The sequence below is a fragment of the Bubalus bubalis genome, chromosome 1 (assembly GCF_019923935.1).
Source record: "Bubalus bubalis isolate 160015118507 breed Murrah chromosome 1, NDDB_SH_1, whole genome shotgun sequence".
Classification (NCBI taxonomy): Eukaryota; Metazoa; Chordata; class Mammalia; order Artiodactyla; family Bovidae; genus Bubalus; species Bubalus bubalis.
The window spans coordinates 189,837,392-189,856,681 of record NC_059157.1 but is presented as its reverse complement, the minus strand read 5'-3'; the positions used below and the strand labels follow the sequence as shown (position 1 = coordinate 189,856,681).

Here is a 19,290-nt window from a genome sequence, read left to right as displayed (position 1 = left end):
CACGTCCCAGCAGCTCACACTTGTCTGAGTCCCCAGCTAAGCCCTCAATGAAACACTCCTGAATGGGCAGAAGAGCCATCATCCTCAATGGCAGCTTATCTGGAAAGAACAGTCATCAGGTCACTGCTCCATCCTTGCACCAGCAACGAGCCCCAGAAGATGGTGCTCACGGCCACGTAGGAGGGGAACAGGAGAGTGGGGGCAGGGCCAGGACCCCACCCGGCACCCTCGGAAAAGGAGCAAGGCCATGGGTGAGCGCAAGAAAGGCAGCCAGACCGCGGACAGCACAGGACGTGGAGGGAATGTGAGCGAGAGGAGACAGCGGCCCCCCGACAGGGTGAGGAGCTCCAGACGGGCGGACGCAGAGTCTGGGCTCCTGCCACGCCTCTGCCTGGGCAGTCCCCCACCCACCATCCCCCTGACACAGTGGCATGAAGCCCCTCCCTCCAGCTTTGGGGCAGACAAGGTCACACAGCAAGCATGCTCTCACGGTCAGTGGGGACTGGGTGGGCTCCTGGGATGCCTTGTTTGGGCCACGTCCATCAGGTTCATGGGTAGCCCTGTGCTTACCACGTGGGCAGCACCATCTGACTTTATAATCTCTCAATGCCCCATGAAGGCAACATGGAAGCAACAAGTCCCTGGGACCAGGGATGGCCCCCCCACATCCTTCAGGGTGACCCCAGGAAGCCAGCAAGACACCTCACTCCCAGAGTGTATGTCTGGAAAAAGCCATTGAGTCCAGAAATGACGCTAAGAGGACCGACTCTGAAGGCCGCCCACAGGTCCTCCCAGGAGGGCATGACTGCATCCTTGGGTACCGCTTGAGGGCAGGGAGCCACCGTAGGGCCCCTGGAAGCAATGGGGGCTTGTGGGGAGACAGTTCACCTCCCCAGACCCAGCTGGCCTAGGCCACAGAGGCAGCTGGGCAGGGCTGAGGAGGCCCCTCCCAAGCCAGCAGCTCTAGTCACTGCTCCCCACAGCTGTCACGGCCAGCACAGAAGCAGGCTGCCAGTGCACATGCACGCACGCACGCACACTCATCCCTCCCTCCACAGGTGACTCTCATGCAGCTTTCAATGACCCCAGTCTCTTTACACGACTGCTGACACTAGAAGACGGCGCACGTCACGAGTCACCGCAACCACGGCATGGACGAACCTTGGCCGAAAAGACTGCATCAAATACTCAACTGGAAAATAAAGTCCCTCGGGAGCTGGTGCCCCTAATGTGTGCAATGATAAATGGACCAATAGTCCTTATAAATTATATAACAAGAGGCTAATACAGGAAGCAGTTACGTGGCTCATTAAAAAAAAACAACAGTAATATACTTTGAATATATTACTTTACATTGATGCTGTATTGGTTGTTTTCAGCAATAAATAAATAAATAAATAAATAAATAAAGTTCCTTCTTTCACAGCTGAGAACTACTGGTCCTCAAGGGTCCCCCAAAGGCTGGATGGGGGTGGGTTTTCCTGGGGGAGTGCAGGCTGCCTGTCAACCTGGGTTCCTCCATACCTTCTCATCACATCAATGTGTATTTTATCCTCAAACTGAATCATATGATGATAGAAAGCATTAGAGAACAGGGTGAGACTTTCTCCCTGAAATAAACATCTTCACAATAGCCCAGAAAGATGTTGGATTTCCATGAAAAGCAGCAATAAATAACCAAACAGTTCTAGGGTGTTGAGATAACTAAGTATTTCTCCTTCACTCTCCTCAGAGCCCCCCGTGATATGTCCCCTCTTCACCCTGAGATGACCCCTCACCTTCTTGTGAGATGATATCACCCTTCACAATGAAATGTCCCTTCTCTTCACGCTGAAATGTTCCCTCCCCTCACCCTGAGATGACCCTCCCTCACCCTGAGATGACCCTCCCTCACCCTGAGATGACCCCTCCCTCACCCTGAGATGACCCTCCTTCACCAAGACAACCCCTCCCTCACCTTGAGATGACCCCCCCCTCACCCTGAGATGACCCTCCTTCACCAAGACAACCCCTCCCTCACCTTGAGATGACCCCTCCCTCACCAAGATGACCCCTCCTCACCCTGAGATGACCCCTACTCACCCTGAGATGACCCCTCCCTCACCCTGAGATGACCCTCCTTCACCATGACCCCTCCCTCACCCTGAGATGACCCCTCCCTCACCCTGAGATGACCCTTCCTCACACTGAGATGACCCCTTCTCACACTGAGATGACCCCTCCTCACCCTGAGATGACCCCTCCCTCACCTTGAGATGACCCCTCCCTCACTCTGAGACAACCCCTCCCTCATCAAGATGACCCCTCCCTCACCCTGAGGTGACCCCCTCCCCTCTTCTCCCCTTCCTCACCCTGAGATGACCCCTCCCCACCCTGAGATGACCCTCCTTCACCAAGATGACCCCTCCCTCACCTTGAGATGACCCCCCCTCACCAAGATGAATCCTCCCTCATCCTGAGATGACCCCTCCTCACCCTGAGATGACCCCTCCTCACCCTGAGATGACCCTCCTTCACCAAGATGACCCCTCCTCACCCTGAGATGACCCCTCCCTCACCCTGAGACAACCCCTCCCTCACCAAGATGACCCCTCCCTCACCCTGAGATGACCCTCCTTCACCAAGATGACCCCTCCCTAACCTTGAGATGACCCCTCCCTCACCAAGATGAATCCTCCCTCATCCTGAGATGACCCCTCCTCACTCTGAGATGACCCCTCCTTCACTCTGAGACAACCCCTCCCTCACCAAGATGACCCCTCCCTCACCCTGAGATGACCCCTCCCTCACCCTGAGACAACCCCTCCCTCACCAAGATGACCCCTCCCTCACCCTGAGATGACCCCTCCCTCACTCTGAGACAACCCCTCCCTCATCAAGATGACCCCTCCCTCACCCTGAGATGACCCTCCCTCACCCTGAGATGACCCCTCCTCACCCTGAGATGATGCCTCCCCACCCTGAGATGACCCCTCCCCTCTTCTTCTAATTTTCCTGCTCCGTGCCCTGTCCAAGAGCAAACTAAGAGCAGTGCCCACCTGTGGCTGAGCAGGCAGAGCTCCAGGGACCCCACGGGGACTCCAGGTGCAGAGACCCCTGGGACCCTGGGGCTCTGGATCTCTCATGGAAGCCCGACACCCCAGGCCTTCTGACACATGCTCACCACTGTGGAGGCTTGGCCTCCGCCTGGACATGCTCCACAAGGCCCTGGTACCTTGACCCTAACTTGGGTTTCAGCTGCTGACCAGCCGGCCTCACCTGTTCTGCACCCAGGGTTCCATGTGAGACGTGGAGGGAGGAGACTGCCGAGCTGTGACCCGCGCAGGGCTCCGGTCCCTCTCCTGCCTTCCTGCTCCTCTGAGACAGGCCCTGAGGGGTGTGGTCGCCACAGGGTGGGCAACAAGGTGAGGGCGCCTTGGCCTGCCTGCCGTGGGCACCACTGGCCACAGAGCACCTGTAGGCACTGGCTTCAGCTGGGCTCCCGCGCCCACACAAGCAGCACAGTAGAGGGAAGGCCACCGGCAGCCTGGCTTACAGGAGCTCTCTCTCTGCTGGGGACAGGGCGGCGGAGAAACTGACCCCGACACCCGCACCTGGTCTAAGAGCGTTAGCCACACACGGCGCTCAGCGGCTCTCTCACCTGCGGCAGGTGCAGCTGCAGGCCCTCGCTGGGGATGGGCTGGCGAGACGGGGTTTGATCCAAGTGCAAGTTAAAGATAGTCGCCAGGGCAGACTGTGCGGCCCGGGCCTTGGCCAGCTTTTTGTTCCTCCCAGAGCCTTCAAAGAACTGGCCGTCCACGACCACGGACATGACGAAGTTCTTGGCATGGCTCTCCCCACTCTCTGAGAGGAAATCGTACTTGAGTCCCGGGCGCAGCTCATTCAAGATCATCACAGGGTTCTTCCCGCTGGGCGGCGGGAAAGGCGGGGGCCCAGGCAGGGGCGGCTGGGCCAGGCCGGCGGGCACCGGAGACGCAGCCAGGCTGAGGTCCCCGCTGGAGCTGAAGGAATCGTCGCCATTGGAGCCCAGGTAGAAGGGCACCTCCGACCTGTCGGGCGTCTCGAAGCCGTTGAAGAGCGCATCAGGGAAGTCAGCCTGGTCAGATGTAAAGTCCGCGTTGGTGGACAGGCTGCGGCCCATGGCCAGGTGGGCCTCGGAGGCATTGGGGAACTGGACGAATGAGCGCAGGGCCTTCTCGGCCGCGTGCAGCTTGGCCTTCTTCTTCGTGGGGCCGGAGCCCTCGAACACCTGTCCGTTGACCTCGACAGACATGAGGAAGAGGGGCGCGTGTACTGGCCCCGTCTGCGACAGCAGCGTGTACTGCAGGCCGGGCTTGATCTCGTTCAGCTGCATCAGCGCGTTCTTGGGCAGTGCTGGGCCCGGCGCCCTCCTCCGCTTCTTCAGGCGGAACTTGGCATGGCCGTTGCTGCCCTCATCCAGGGCCCGCTTCCTGCTGGTGCCCCCGCCGCCCCCGTTGGAGAGCGGGGCACCCTCGCCAGGCCCTGGGGCGCTGCCGTCCTTGGGGGGCGCGCCGTCCAGATTGCAGTTTTCCTTAACATCTGTGCTGCTCGAACCTGCGGTGCCCAGAAAGAGTAACTTACAACGCCTTCGTTGCAGGATCTTGTAAATGCAAAATTTATAGATTCCTTTATCTCTCTTTGTAACTGGTTAAGTGATGTGTGCTTATATATCTTATTCCTGGCTGCACTTTTAACCACAGAACTATCTGCCTACACTGGAACAAGCAATTTGATGTTCTGCTAAATAATGGCTAATCCTGTTTCTACTTAGTACCAACGACTGCTTTTGCATCAAAAGGTGAATCTTTAAGTCATCTTTTTCTATGAGAATATTCTGAAGCATCTAAAGGTATCTATTCAAGTTTATCAAAATGTGGAATAAACGAATCCAAGAAGACCTTACATTAATAATCTAACATCAGTATCAACAAAGTGCCTTTTATTCTAGCATTTCCTTCTTTTCAAGGCTGTTTCTCATCCTATACCCATACTGGGCTTTCAACTGCAGCCTTTCCAGAAGAGAAAACATGATTTAAAATACGCATTCACAAGTCACTTAGTTTTTCTGGTTTAAAATATTCAATTAATATGTGCAGTTGTTTGATTTGGTTCATGGATAAGTCTTAGAAAACTGTTTATGTAAAGTGTTCTGGCCTTTTAGAAATTATTTTAAAGGACACAGCTTCACTTCTGGTGCTCAGATAACTTTTTTTCAATATGTTATGGGGACCGATTTGTCTCTGAATCCTTAATACACCCCACGATACAAAAAAAACATATAAGGCCAGACATGAAGACTGACACGCTGGTGGTGGCCACGGCTTCCCAACTTCCTGAGGGTGGCAATGTGCTCCTTTTTAGAAAAACAAATATTTGATGAAATTACAGAATAATTTGGTTATACTACCTTTTAAAGGTAGTTTATTTTTACAACTAATAAAAATAATTTCTAGAACTCTAAAAGTTCATGGCAAAATAAACATGATTTTAACTTCAAAAAAAATGGGAATAAAAAAGCATTCACTCTTCCCTTTAAGTTTATCAAGCTTTTTGGAAAAGAGAAAAAGCAGTAACTTCTTGTTTTCCTGCTTAGCTTGCATAGGCCACTGGCTGCAGGAAGCACAAGGTTGATGACCACCGGGCTCTACAATACTGTTGATGTGAGTGTATTTAAAGCCCTACTGCTAACTTTTAAGAATCCACAAGTGTTTTCAGCCACAGAATATTGCTCACAATCATAAGCTGGTTTACAGGTGCCCCATTAGGTGGCCCCCGCTCCATCTCTATTACTTAACGTGAAAGAAGATTCTGACTATGCTAAGGAGGCCATTTCTATTACTTAACATGAAAGTAGATTCTGACCATGCTAAGGAGGCTGAGGATAGCCATAAAGACCTTCCAGCTGGACCCATGGGAGGCACTTAACGTGGCAGCAAGTCTGGGTCCCCGGCTGCCAGTGCCCACAGTTCAAGTTCCTGGGCTCCGGGCTGCCATCCTCACTGAGATGCAAGAACGGTGCTCATGTAAACACAGCCACAGGGAGACTGGCTCTATCTCTGCTATGGCTGAGATTAGGACACTGCCAAGCCTTTCCTGGTGGCTCAGACAGTAAAGCGTCTATCTGCAGTGTGGGAGACCAGGGTTCGATCCCTGGGTCGGGAAGATCCCCTTGAGAAGGAAACAGCGACCCACTCCAATATTCTTGCCTGGAGAATCCCATGGGTGGAGGAGCCTGGCAGGCTACAGTCCATGGGGTCGCAAAGAGTCAGACACGACTGAGAGACTTCACTTTCATTTTTCAAGCCTTCCTAGGACTCACTGCCTCCCAGGTACACCTGACACACACACCACTTTTCCCAGTTGACAAAGTTGACGGAATGAACACTAAATTTTCATTTATAACATCCTCCAGCAAAAGCTCAATAGGTTACTCCTTTCGGTGCTCAAAGGAAACAGAAGGTTAGAGAGGGCAGAGCGAGACAGAGTTTAGATTAACAAGTGAGCGAGAGCACGGCACACCGCACGGTTGCGTACATTCTCATGTTACTGCTGAACAGAATTATCAGTAAAGAAGTCAAGTCATGGTAAACATTCTGACATGCATTTAATCAAATGTTCATACTCTCTGAAACCAATGCTTTCCTTTAAGAAATAAAAATAGTCAGTGTTGATTATAGAAAAATACACTTTCTACAAGAGAGTTCACATGAATTCTACATTCTTCTGTGCTTCAGTTCACATGGCTTCTACGTTCTCATGTGCTTCAGAAGCTCGGAAATGCTACTCATGCTCTACTTTCCTAAAAACGCTTCTACATAAAGGCAAATAAAACACCAGAATTGCAAGAAGACATCCCACCCTCACAACTCTTCTTAAATAGATGCTTTCTATTTCCATATCATGCTATTTTATTTCATAAATGTGAATACTAATCATGATAAAAATGATCATTGCTTTCAAAATGACAGAAAAATATGGGACTGGCATTTCAGTTTCAGCACTAGAACCAGCAGCTTATCTTTCCAGAAAACGTATTCAGAAGGACTCTTTATCTGGTAATTGACCCCCAGAGCAGTCTGGGGACAGTTACATAGCCTACAGCATTGCGAAGCTTCCTCCCAAACCTGACAGCCAGCACCGCGGACGACAGCTCACAGCCCTGACGGCAGGGGGAGGGCTGCATGGGTGAGAGTGGGCGTGGGGAGTGGGTTCACGGCATGGGGAGGGCTGCATGGGTGACAGTGGGCGTGGGGAGTGGGTTCACGGCAGGGGGAGGGCTGCATGGGTGACAGTGGGCGTGGGGAGTGGGTTCACGGCAGGGGGGGGGCTGCATGGGTGACAGTGGGCGTGGGGAGTGGGTTCACAGCATGGGGAGGGCTGCATGGGTGACAGTGGGCGTGGGGAGTGGGTTCACAGCAGGGGGAGGGCTGCATGGGTGACAGTGGGCGTGGGGAGTGGGTTCACGGCAGGGGGGGGGCTGCATGGGTGACAGTGGGCGTGGGGAGTGGGTTGGCCCCACAGCCCCCCGAGAGTGACCGCTGGGGCAGCAGCCTGGAGAAAGCGCAGGCAGCCAGAGGTCACACCCATGCTGCCATGTGGCCCAAAACTGCACCTGGTCACGTCTTCTCATGCCAGCGTCCTGGGGGTGGCCTCCCACATGAGGGCACACAACTGCAGGGTCACCTGACAGAGACCCAGCAACCCACGGTACCCACTACCCTCGGGGACAGAAGCCTGGATTCTGTGAGCAGACAAGCTAACCCCAACACCTCAGCTATAGGCTCTGGGTGAGGCCGCAGGACGCTAGGCTGAAGTGTGTCCTCATCCCGAGTGACTGTTCATCCCTTACACCCGTGGGTTCTTCCAGGGACACCTCAACACACACAGGTAACAGGAAGGGCACACATCACACACACCAAAACTCTCAGTCTCTGCTGTGACCTCCCTACAGAACACGCCCAGCCTCTGTGGGAACCTGTAACCTTATCTAACTGCTCTGCTACCCGGGATCAGCAACAAACAGAACAGAGAAGTGTGTCTACTGACTCTTTATAGGGAACAGGGTCAAGGGTGCAGCCAAGGCCAGGGAGGGCAGTGAGGAGGGGCTTCAGCCAACTCCAGCCCTGAGGCTCATCAAACAAGACCAAGAGACTCGTGTGAGCCCTTCCCTCAAACTGCAGGACAGCCCCACTGCACCTGAAGATTCTAGGCACCTACACGGCCAATCTCAAAGGCCATCTTAGATTTACACAGATGGAAATCAGGGCCATTGTTATGAGAAGCACATAGGGACACGAAGCATGCGGCTTTATGGCGTGTGTGCCTGGAGGCTGGGCCCCTCCTTTCAGCCATGTGCACTGGGGCCCCAGGGCGAAAACAAGAATAAAAATTCAGACAAACCGCTATAAGGAAAACGCCCACAGCAGACTCCGAGACCTACTGTAGAGAATATATGAAAATTAAACACATGCCACTGTGAACAGGCTGTATCGAAGGAAAAAATCACCCTCCCCAAATCCGTCCCATTGCATAAATTCACAACACTAAGATTTTAATAGAAAAATGAGCCACTTGACACTACAGGATAGGCCTGGATCTTACTCATGTTTTCTTCATCTTCTACATCCATGGCAAAATACTTCTGAGGGTTTCTTGACTGGCGGAGGCTGTTTCTGTCTGAAAGACATCAAGAAGACCACACTGAGTGTACAAGTAATGTAAGTCTCCTCTGTGGGAAAACGGCAAAACAGGATGGTTAGGTCTGCCCTCTGGACAGCATTCTGATGCTCCCACGTCCTGAGCACATACCAGGAACCCCAGGGTCCCGGCCAGGACTCTGCAGCTGGGGTGGGGTGGGGCAGATTTCAGGCCACGTTGCAGAGGGCAGCCTGGATTCTGGGGTCAGGACCATGGAGAGCTCCAAGCCAGGGCAGGGTGAGGACCTATGCATCCCAGACTCATCAAGACAGACCCCAGACAGAACTCAGGCCCGGCTGCCACGTGATCTCTGCTCTGGGGAGACTTCAGTTTTTGGGTCATAAGATAAAGCTGTGGAGTAAGAACAAACATGCCTCAGCATTCACCCCACCAGTCCCCTCTCATCTTGAGCAGCATTGCATGGATGACATTAAAAAGCAAGCAATTCCTCAAATCTGACCTAATTTCTTAATTATGTATAATTTATTATTTTGTTGGCAGGAGAAACCACAAGAAATCCTCAAAGAACAATTATTCCAATTATATAATTTTTAACAAATTCAAGAGTTTCCTCTTCTTAAATACTTTGGCTGTACTTTGCAGGACTATACTAACGTGTTTGCTGCTGTTTGGTTGCTAAGTCGTGCCCTCTGCTTGGTCCGATTCTTTGTGGATCCGGTGGACTGCAGCATGCCAGGCTTCTCTGTCCTCCACTATCTCATGAAGTTTCTCAAATTCATGTCTATTAAGTCAGTGATGCCATCCAACCATCTCATCCTCTGCCACCCACTTCTCCTCCTGCCCTCAATCTTTTCCAGCATTGCGGTCTTTTCCAATGAGTTGGCTCTTCCCATCAGGTGGCCAAAGTATTGGAACTTCAGCATCAGCCCTTTCAACGAGTATTCAGGGTTGATTTCCTTTAGGATTGACTGGTTTGATCTCCTTGCTGTTGAAGGGACTCTCAAGAGTCTTCTCCAGCACCACAATTTGAAAGCATCAATTCTTTGGCACTCAGCCTTCTTTATGGTCCAACTCTCACATCGTACATAACTACTGGGAAAACCATAGCTTTGACTATGGTGGCAAACTGATATCTCTGGTTTTTAATATGCTGTCTACATGTGACATAGCTTTTCTTCCAGGGAGCAAGTATCTTAAATTTCATGGTTGCAATCACTGTTCAAATCTTGGAGCCCAAGAAAATAAAATCTGTCACTGTTTCCACTTTTTCCCTTTCTATTTCCAATGAAGTGATGGGATCGGATGCCATGATCTTTGTTTTTTGAATGTTGCATTTCAAAATAGCTTTTTCATTCTTCTCTTTCACCCTCATCAAGAGGCTCTTTAGCTTTCCTTCACATTCTGCCACATTCTAGAGTGGTATCATCTGCATATCTGAGAGTGTTGATATTTCTCCCAACAGTCTTAATTCCAGCTTGTGCTTCATCCAGTCCAGCATTTTTCATGATGTACTCTGCATATAAGTTAAAAAAGCAGGATGACAATATACAGCCTTGACGTATTTCTTTCCCAATTTTGAACCAGTTAGTTGTTCCACGTCCCGTTATAACTGTTGCTTCTTGTCCTGCATACAGGTTTCTCAGGAGACAGGTAAGGTGTTCTGGTATGCCATCTCTTGAAGAATTTTCCATAGTTTCTTGTGATCTACACAGTCAAAGGCTTTAGCAATGAAGCAGAAGCAGATGATTTTCTGGAATTTCCCTGCTTTCTCTATGATCCAACTGACGTTGGCAATTGGATCCCTGATTCCTTTGCCTTTTCTAAACCCATAATAAAGAATCCCATCAAATTGCCATTGAGGAAAAAAAGAGATTGGCAAATTTTGTAGTAACATGTTGCTTTGTATACAAATTAAATTGTAAATCAGTAAAAGGCAAATTTATTGCTTTTAAGAAAATGGTGACTAAAATGAGCTCAATCATGCTTATATCTTATACAGCTCTCTCATATAACACATATATAAAATAGTTTCCATGACAATCATTTGTTAATAACATTAACCCTTACTGTGTATCTGGCAAATACACAGTTAAATGAGTTAAAAGTTAAATGGGTTTCTGTTTCTTGGCTGTGCCATGCAGCATGTGGGATCATGGTTCCCCAAGCAGGGGTCGAACCCGGGCCCCTGCAGTGGAAGCAGCGTGTTAACCACTGGGTCACCAGAAGCCCCTCTGAATTTCTATATAGACTCCTTTATTCAAGAAAGTGTTTCAGATAGTCTTTAAAGTATTAATATTTTATATTCATGAATTACTTCAACATATATGTTTCTGAAAATGTACCATAGGAAAAGCACAGTACTGGATACTATAAGAACCTAAAATGAATCAGACGGACTCTGCAACTGAGAAACTTAAATAAAAATATTGTCTGGATAGCTGACTATATTAAGGAATTACTTTTGATCATTTTAGGTGTGGAAGTAGTGTTTTTATTTTTTGTGATATATACTGAAATGCTTACAGATGAAATGGTACCTGGGATTTATTATAAAAGATGATCCAGTGCAGTGGGAGCAAGCAGATACAGATGAAACCGAGGAGCTGGCAACGCGGGTGCTGCCGGGGATGAGGGGTTCAGGCTGCAGTTCTGTACTGGTGTGTGTTTTAACCTTCCCACTACGGAGACTGTTAAAAGTAATGCCCTTGAGATCTAGAATGGACATGAGTGCTGACCGCCCCTCACCCTGGGTGAGGTATGGGTGCTCTGAGAAGCCTCGTGCGGTGGCTGCGCTGAGCCTGGAGGGGAGGGGCCTTTGGGAAGGACAGAGGCTGAGTGAGAAAGGACTTACCGCTGAGAGACTCGAAGATCAGTCCTGGAAGCAACCACACAAGCCGTCCAAACACCCTGCTCTCTCTGGCTGAGAGCTGGACTCGAAGCGGGCAGAGGGGCTCATGTGGTGGGAGGTCAGAGGGCACGTCCGTCCCCTCTCCTTCAGCCTGACTGGAAACCCCAGACGGCCCAGCACAGCACACGAGAAGGCTTGAGCAAGGGGTGGGGGAGAAGATGGCAGACAGCTGGGACCCGAGGATGGTGTGGCTGCGAGTCCCCTAGTCTTCTGCTTGCATCACCACCCCAGACTTGGAGCTGAAGACACCAGCAATCTGAAAGCCCCACTGGGCAGACCCAAACTCCCAGCAAAACTGTCTCTCTGGCCAAGGGGCCAGGAGAGGCCCTCCCAGCAGGACAGGAGACTGACAGACTGAACTGCCCATTCCAGCCAGACCCCAGCCTCCCACCCAGCAGGAATACGGGGTGGGGGAGCCTTGAGTCCCATGCCCTCTGGGCTGTGACGACCCCTCCCACCCTGCCTGCAATGCAGTCAGGGAGAAGGGGTGGGAGCCTGGGCTGCCCCCACCCCGTGGCACCCAGGTGCTTGCCCCTTCCTTGCTGGGGTGGCGCAGAAGGCCCCACCCAGCAGTGCCAGTGGAGGCCGGGGAGCCCAGACATGCAATCCCACCGGCAGCAATGAGGCAGATCTCCCCTCTGTTACAGAGGCCACGAGAGAAAGCAAGTGAAACAGAGGTTCAAGCAGGATTCGGATCAGAGAACATAACACGTCCAGGTTGCACTTGAAGTCACTCACCAGACTGAGAACCTCAAACTGAATGAACGAAGGCAAGAGATGCCTACCCCAGGACGTCAGCATTATCTGAGAAGGGCTTTCAAGCAGCAATCAAATCAGAAGTGGGAGGGATCAGTAACCAATCTCAACATAGCCTATATAGCCCGCATCACCAAGAGAGACAGGCAGACCACACAGAACAGAACAGGGGACTCGGAGACCAGCCCGCACAGCAAACCTGCTCACTGTTGACAAAGGCAGACAAGCCATGCGGTGAGGGGAAGACGGCCTCGCCCACAGAGCGCTGGGTCAACCAGCGATCTTAGCTCACACCCCACACAGGTCCTCGGAATGAACCACAGGCTTAATACAAAGCATAAAACTAGAAAATTTTCACAAAAATCATACCCCAAAACCAGGACTGGGCGAAGAGTTTGCAGACTAGCCATCAAATCCATAAAAGAAGAAAATGATAAACTGGAATCCATCAAAATTTATGGCTTTTGCTCTGCTAACAACTCTGTTAAGAAGATGAAAAGACCAGCTATGGACTGTGAGCAGATATGTGAAAACCATGCATGCAACTCTCAAGAACAGAACACACACTCACATGAGGAAGAGACATTTCACCAAAGAGAGCACACAGACAGAGACACACAGGAAATGACGTCCATCGGCATCAGCCACAAGGGAAAGGGACTGAGAGCCACACGCATCCTCCACACACCTACGAGAATGGCTGAAGCAGAGGGCCAATGACCCCAAGGCCAGCGGGCACAAGACAAAGTGGATCACCACACAGCCACCTGGGAACCAGCCTGGTGGGTTCTTAAAACTCAACACAGACATCGATCCCAGAGAAATGAAGACTTACATTCACATTAAAACAAACAGTGTGGGCGAATGTTTACAGCAACTTTTTTCATAACAGCCCCAACCCAGAGACAACCCAGGTGCCCTTCTGCAGGACCCGGCTGGACACACTGCGGGTCGTCCACACCAGGAGCGCCACAGGCAATAAGAAGGAACAAACCGTAAACACGCAACAACCTGGATGAGTCTCCAGAGGACTCAGCTGAGTGGAAAGGCCAACCCAAAGGTCACATACGTTACACCTATTTACACACTGGGAGCCTCGGGCAAGGCAGGCTTGAACTGCGTGGGTCACTCAGACACAGATTTCTCTCACTAAACGCATACTGCCCACTGCACATCCCAAGGCCGGCTGAAGCCAAGGACAAGGACACAGAAGGCCGACGACCCATTACGTGGGTTTTTGACGGCAGCTCTGGTCAACACCCAACCCTGCGCAGTTCAAGGGTCAACTTTCAAGGGTTCCTAAAATGAGAAAATCATAGAAATAGGGAGCAGAGCAGTGGCTGTGGGGGTCAGGGAGGATGTGGGCGTGGCTACAAAGCACAAGGGGGTGGGGGTCCTGGTGACAACAGATGCTCTGGACCTGTCCCTGGGGTCTGCCCCCCACTGAGACCGCACACCGTGTAAAGGGAACACAATTCCCCTGTATTCACAGCTGTTCATGAATGTGGGTTCTCTCAAAATAAAAATGTCGATTTAAAAGTAGGCAGAAGGTACACAGCATATTCATATGTAACTAATCAGTGACTGGTGTGCTGAGAGGCTGGCTTCCCTGGGGTCTAGAACGAGGGGAACACACGCCGGCAGTGACCATGACGGGCAGTCTGAGCCACAGGAGTCCTGTGGCCCCAGAGCTCACTCGGTCTATAGGACGTGCCTTGTTTTCCTGCTCTTTCATACCCAAGTCCTAAAAAAGGACAGGGAAAATGTCTCACAGTAGAAAATAGTCAGGCTGTGCACCGTGCCGCTGAGTACACGTGTAACAGAATGGAAGCCAGAGACCTCTTGCAGGGCAGAAGCTGGCACTTCCAGCTTGCACAAATGCCAGCCTTCATACTGAAGGTTATAAAACAAAGCAAAATAGCAAATACAAGCACTTCAGAGCATTTTACATAACCATTTTTATTTCATTCTGAAAAGCACCTTATATGGCCTGCACCACAAACACTGAGGAATGAAAACCCCATCAAAAATCCCATATGAACAAAATTCCAGCAACTGCCAGTGAAAGAAAAGCTCTGTTTGATAGCAACATTCGAATAATTTCTTCATTTTGCAGGATTCCCCCAAAGCGTTAAGAAGTAGGCAGTAAGGTAGGAAAGACGATTAAACTCGGCATCAAAAGACCTGGGATTTCAGTTTAACTTGGCTCCAGTTATAATCTCAACTCTCCTTTTCTACAGTAGAACTAGACACACTGATGCTAAAGTTTATGTGGAGAAATAATCAGATTTGAATAATTAGGGGAACTCTGAACTGAGGAGCAACGAGGTGGGGCTGGTCCTCCCAGACTGGAAAGGATGGAGCCCCAGAATGTGCTCATGGCTCATGGACACAGAGCAGAGAGACAGACTCAGGACAGAAGGGCTTCCCCAGCACTGACCAGTGCCCTTTATAACAAGTGGGGCCAGACCCGGGGTGACCCCTGGAGGAAGAGGAGGCTCGAGCCACCAGGGCCCTCGGTCAGTGTCGGCGTCGGCTCCCTGTGGGTTTGCGTCTGACTTTCCATAACGCCACCCCATGGCAAAGCTTTACTTTCTAAGTGGCTGGTGGGTAGATGGTCATCTGTTGTGTGATTCCTTACATGCTTGTAGGTGTTTCTGATGTAAGACAAAGTATAAATAAATACGCAAACTATAGCATTTCTCTCCGCATCTCTCACTGTGTAAACACCAACCTGCATGCATGCCTCCCCTCCCTTGGTGAAAAGAAGAGTTTCTGGAATAAAACACGAAGAACAGGACTTACTCACATTCAAGATGCATCAGAACATGAATTCTCTGTTGTGCTGGTTAAAAAAAAAAAAAAAAAAGCTATCTTGAGGAATTCACTAAAAATTTTAAAAATGTTAAGAGAGACAGTAAACTTGACAAAACTTACTAGTAATTATTACTCATTTTAATCTACCTTATGCTCTGAAAAGGATGGTTTTGAAAAGGTTTTACATATTCTTAATGACTGTTATGGGTTTCAGTTAGGAGCCATACACTACAAAATTTTAAAGAGAGAATTGTTAAAATGAAGATTCTTCATGTTAATTCTTTTTACTATAAATCAAACAACTTGTTAAGGGGCTACCCTGGTGACTCAGATGGTAAAGAATCTGCCTGCAATGTGGGAGACCTGGGTTCAATCCCTGGATTGGGAAGATCCCCTGGAAGAGGGCATGGCAACCCACTCCAGTATTCTTGCCTTGGAGAATCCCAAGGACAGAGGATCCTTGGCGGGCTACAGTCCATGGGGTCACAAAGAGTAGGACACGACCAAGTACAGCACAGACTAATTTTGCAGCTATCGGAAAAAATTGAAGGCTGATTTGATTATTTATTTAACAAAGGTGATTGAAGTTTAAATAATGTCAAATTCAACAACTTAATCATGCATGTTTAGAGAACGCATTCATGACTTGTATTTTGCTTCCAATATTTTGCTTTCTAAACAAAGTAGTATCACTAAAATATTCAAAACAATCAACTTATAATACTTTACAATGAAATATTTTCCTTTCTAGGAAACCACCCAAATAACAGATGCTCAGTTCAGTTTCCCTTTAGAGACTCGGTACACACTGGACACGGTTAGGCAGACTGTGTACAACAAACAAGGCTCAAGCGCTACTTTCCGAGAATGTAGTTTTCCTAGTGAAATGCAACAAAGGATAATCAAAATACGCACAGCAACCGACAGGAAGACTCTTGGAGGCAGTTATATCAAGCTTGCAGAATGCGAAGTTAACACACAAAAGACAACTGCTTTCCTACATACAAGCAATGAACTAGAATTTTACATAAAAAACAATGCTGTTTACATTAGTATCACTCCCCCCAATGAAATAAATTTAACAAAATATGTAAAAGATCCATATGAGGAAAAGTACAAAACTCTGATGAACAAAACCAAAGAACTAAATAGCGGAGATATAATCGAGAAAGACTCAACAATGTCGGTATCGGCTCTTCCCAACTTCACCTATAGATTCAACAAAATCCCAATAAAATCCCAGCAAGGTATTCTGTGGAAATCAACTGACTTGTTCCCATGTTCATATGGAGAGGCGAACACCCAGAGCAGCCAACATAACATGAAGGAGAACAGAGGGGCCCTGGCAGTCTCTGACTTCAAGACTTACTGTGTATACAGCTATGGGAATCAAGACAGATCTGAACAAAGATGGTGGAATAGAAGGACGTGTGCTCATCTCCTCCTGCAAGAGCACCAAAATCACAACTAGCTGTTAAACCACCATCGACGGAAGGACGCCGGAACCCACCAAAAAGAGATACTACATCCAAAGACAAAGAAGAGGTGTACAACCACAGTAAAATCAAACCTCATACCCATCGGGTGGGTGACCCACAAGCTACAGAACAATAATACCAAAGAAGTTCCCCTGCTGTTGTGAAGGTTCTGAGCCCCACATCAGGCTTCCCAGCCTGGGGATCCAACAAAGGGACTGGGAATGCCCAGGGAATCGGGCCGAATGAACTTTTGGGCCAACCCAATACAGTCCACCCGAGAAGGCAATGGCACCCGACTCCAGTACTCTTGCCTGGAAAATCCCATGGATGGAGGAGCCTGGTGGGCTGCAGTCCATGGGGTCGCTAAGAGTCGGACATGACTGAGCAACTTCACTTTCACTTTTCACTTTCATGCACTGGAGGAGGAAATGGCAACCCACTCCAGTGTTCTTGCCTGGAGAATCCCAGGGGCGGGAGAGCCTGGTGGGCTGCCGTCTATGGGGTCGCACAGACTTGGACACGACTGAAGCGACTTAGCAGCAGCAGTAGCAGTACAGTCCACAGACCTAACCCCACGTTTGTTTTAGAATTTCAACTATCAGGCGAGGTGGCTCTGTCCACCCCAAAGGCCCCCCACTGGAGGAGCTCCTCCCCGGGGAGCCTGGTCCCCACTCATGCTGGGAAGCCCAGCAGTACAAGTGCAGTAACACGCACCCACACACGTGTCACGGTCAATTCTGGGAGCCTCGGGCCCTCTGTCCACTACTGCTGCTCATCAGCGGTCAGCAACTTCCCCTCCCTGTATCCTCTCCTGGCAGACATGGTGTCACCGACTCTTGCCAGAGACGGGCTTGATCCTTCCTTCCTGAGGCATACATGGAACTCCTCTCTCTTCACCCACCAAAGGGCACTTCGGGTGGCCCACTGCAGAGCAGTGTCCAGGCTACCATCCTATCACCCATGCCTGCACACACAGGCCCCAATCCTGGTGCTGGCACTTGAGGGCGCCAATAGCTACTTGTTGCATGAAAGGATGCCTGGGTGGGTGGGTGGGGGGATGAGTGGGTGGACTGGATGAATGAGTGGATGGGCGGGTGAACAATGGATGGATAGAAGGATGGATGGGTGGGTGGGTGGGAGGGTGGGTGGTAGGATGAGTGGATGGATTAGATCAATGAGTGGATGAACAAATGGATGGATGGAAGGATGGGTGGATGCCTGGGTGGGTGGATAAATGCTCTCCCTCCCTATGCCTCCAGCTGGCACAGTGCTCCGCCCCTCACAAGGAGGTGTTCTCTCAGCAAGGCGGAAGCAGGGAAGGAGCCCGAAGCCTCAGGCACTGTCTGCATCTCCTCCATCTACAAGGGGAAGTCAGCCCAGTCTCTGCTGCCCTGTCCTCTGGCGGTGCTCAGAAGAGGCTCACCGCTGTGGGTCTGGGCTTCCATTTCTACAACAGGCTCCATGCCCATCCACTTCTCCATTCTGGAAAGATGGGGGCGCCCAGATGGCCTGAGCACAGGACAGTGACCATCACAGAGCACACAGATAAGGGTGCTATAACACTCAGGACCCAGCACTCACTAGGGAAGCCCATAACCCCAAAACACAGGAGCCTGTTCACATGGGGTTCCCCCACCCGTTCTCAGCAGCAGGCCAGGAGTGGAGGAGGTCACAGTGGAGCTGGCGGCACTCCTCGGGGCCCTGGGGAGGCTGGGGTTTGCTCCACAGTCCCCGGGTGTGACCTGGGCTCCAGCCCACCTTGGGCCTTGGGCACAGTGCCCACCAGCAGCATCTGCCTCACGGGTCCTGGTTGGTGGTTGGTAATTAAACTGCACATCACTCTTTTCTAACTGCGATTCATTTCCTGACGACTGAGTTAATCCACCAGAGTCTCATCCACAGCCACAGCCAACATCTGCCTTGTGGAGGGGGTGACCACAGGGATAATTTAGGATTGGTGAAAAACCACTGAGACCCCATCACTACTGAGAGCAAGTCACCTGCTGCTATGCTATACTGACAACCAATGGCATTCGAAAAGCCACATGTCACACCAGGCTTTACACGTGACCGGGAGCACTTGAAAATTACAAAACAGTAAAGATTACATTTCAAATCCTGTAAAACTCATCCCATAAACGGGATGGCCAGTCCTAATAACACTCATAAATTTGAAAGGCATTCTTATTAGTTTCAAACATAGGGTGTGTGGTAAACAGGAGCAGGCATTCACGTGTGCCCCACTCATCAGCGGTGTCCACAATGAGCGCGCACACACAGCAACCACCATGAGCGTGCACGCAGTGTCCACCACGAGCGTGCACATACAGTGTCCACCATGAGCGTGCACATACAGTGTCCACCACGGGCGTGCACACATGGCAATGTGCAGTGAGCACTGCTACATCTCATTACGCTCAGCCTCCCAAGATGCTGGTCTGAAAATGCCAACAGCTTTCCTACTGCAGAAAAAGATTCCAGCATGCGTGAAGACATTCAGAATTTGTGTACGGTGGGGCTAACGCAAACCACGTGAGTTACAGCAAGTTCCAAATGATGACACAACTGTTCTTACGCTTCTCAAAACTTTCTCCAATTTAAATGTCTAGTGATGAAGGACCGTGGGGAAAAAGGTGGCAAGTCTAAATTTAG

General features: G+C 50.3%; 1 protein-coding gene across 4 annotated transcripts in view; it reads right to left on the bottom strand.

Moving 5' to 3' along the window:
• The window catches only part of ADARB1 (adenosine deaminase RNA specific B1), a 115,716-nt gene that overhangs the window by 32,524 nt on the left and 63,902 nt on the right, over positions 1-19,290 (bottom strand). For 2 of the 4 annotated variants that reach the window (XM_044947714.2, XM_044947720.2), the window contains exons 5-8: positions 15,153-15,188; positions 8,623-8,697; positions 8,422-8,460; positions 3,641-4,575 (exon numbers count right to left, since the gene is read on the bottom strand). In XM_044947714.2, coding sequence (XP_044803649.2) covers positions 3,641-4,575; positions 8,422-8,460; positions 8,623-8,697; positions 15,153-15,188 — 1,085 coding nt within the window. The remainder of the gene's footprint in view (positions 1-3,640; positions 4,576-8,421; positions 8,461-8,622; positions 8,698-15,152; positions 15,189-19,290) is intronic. The other 2 variants (XM_025292839.3, XM_025292833.3) reach the window with 1 other exon arrangement.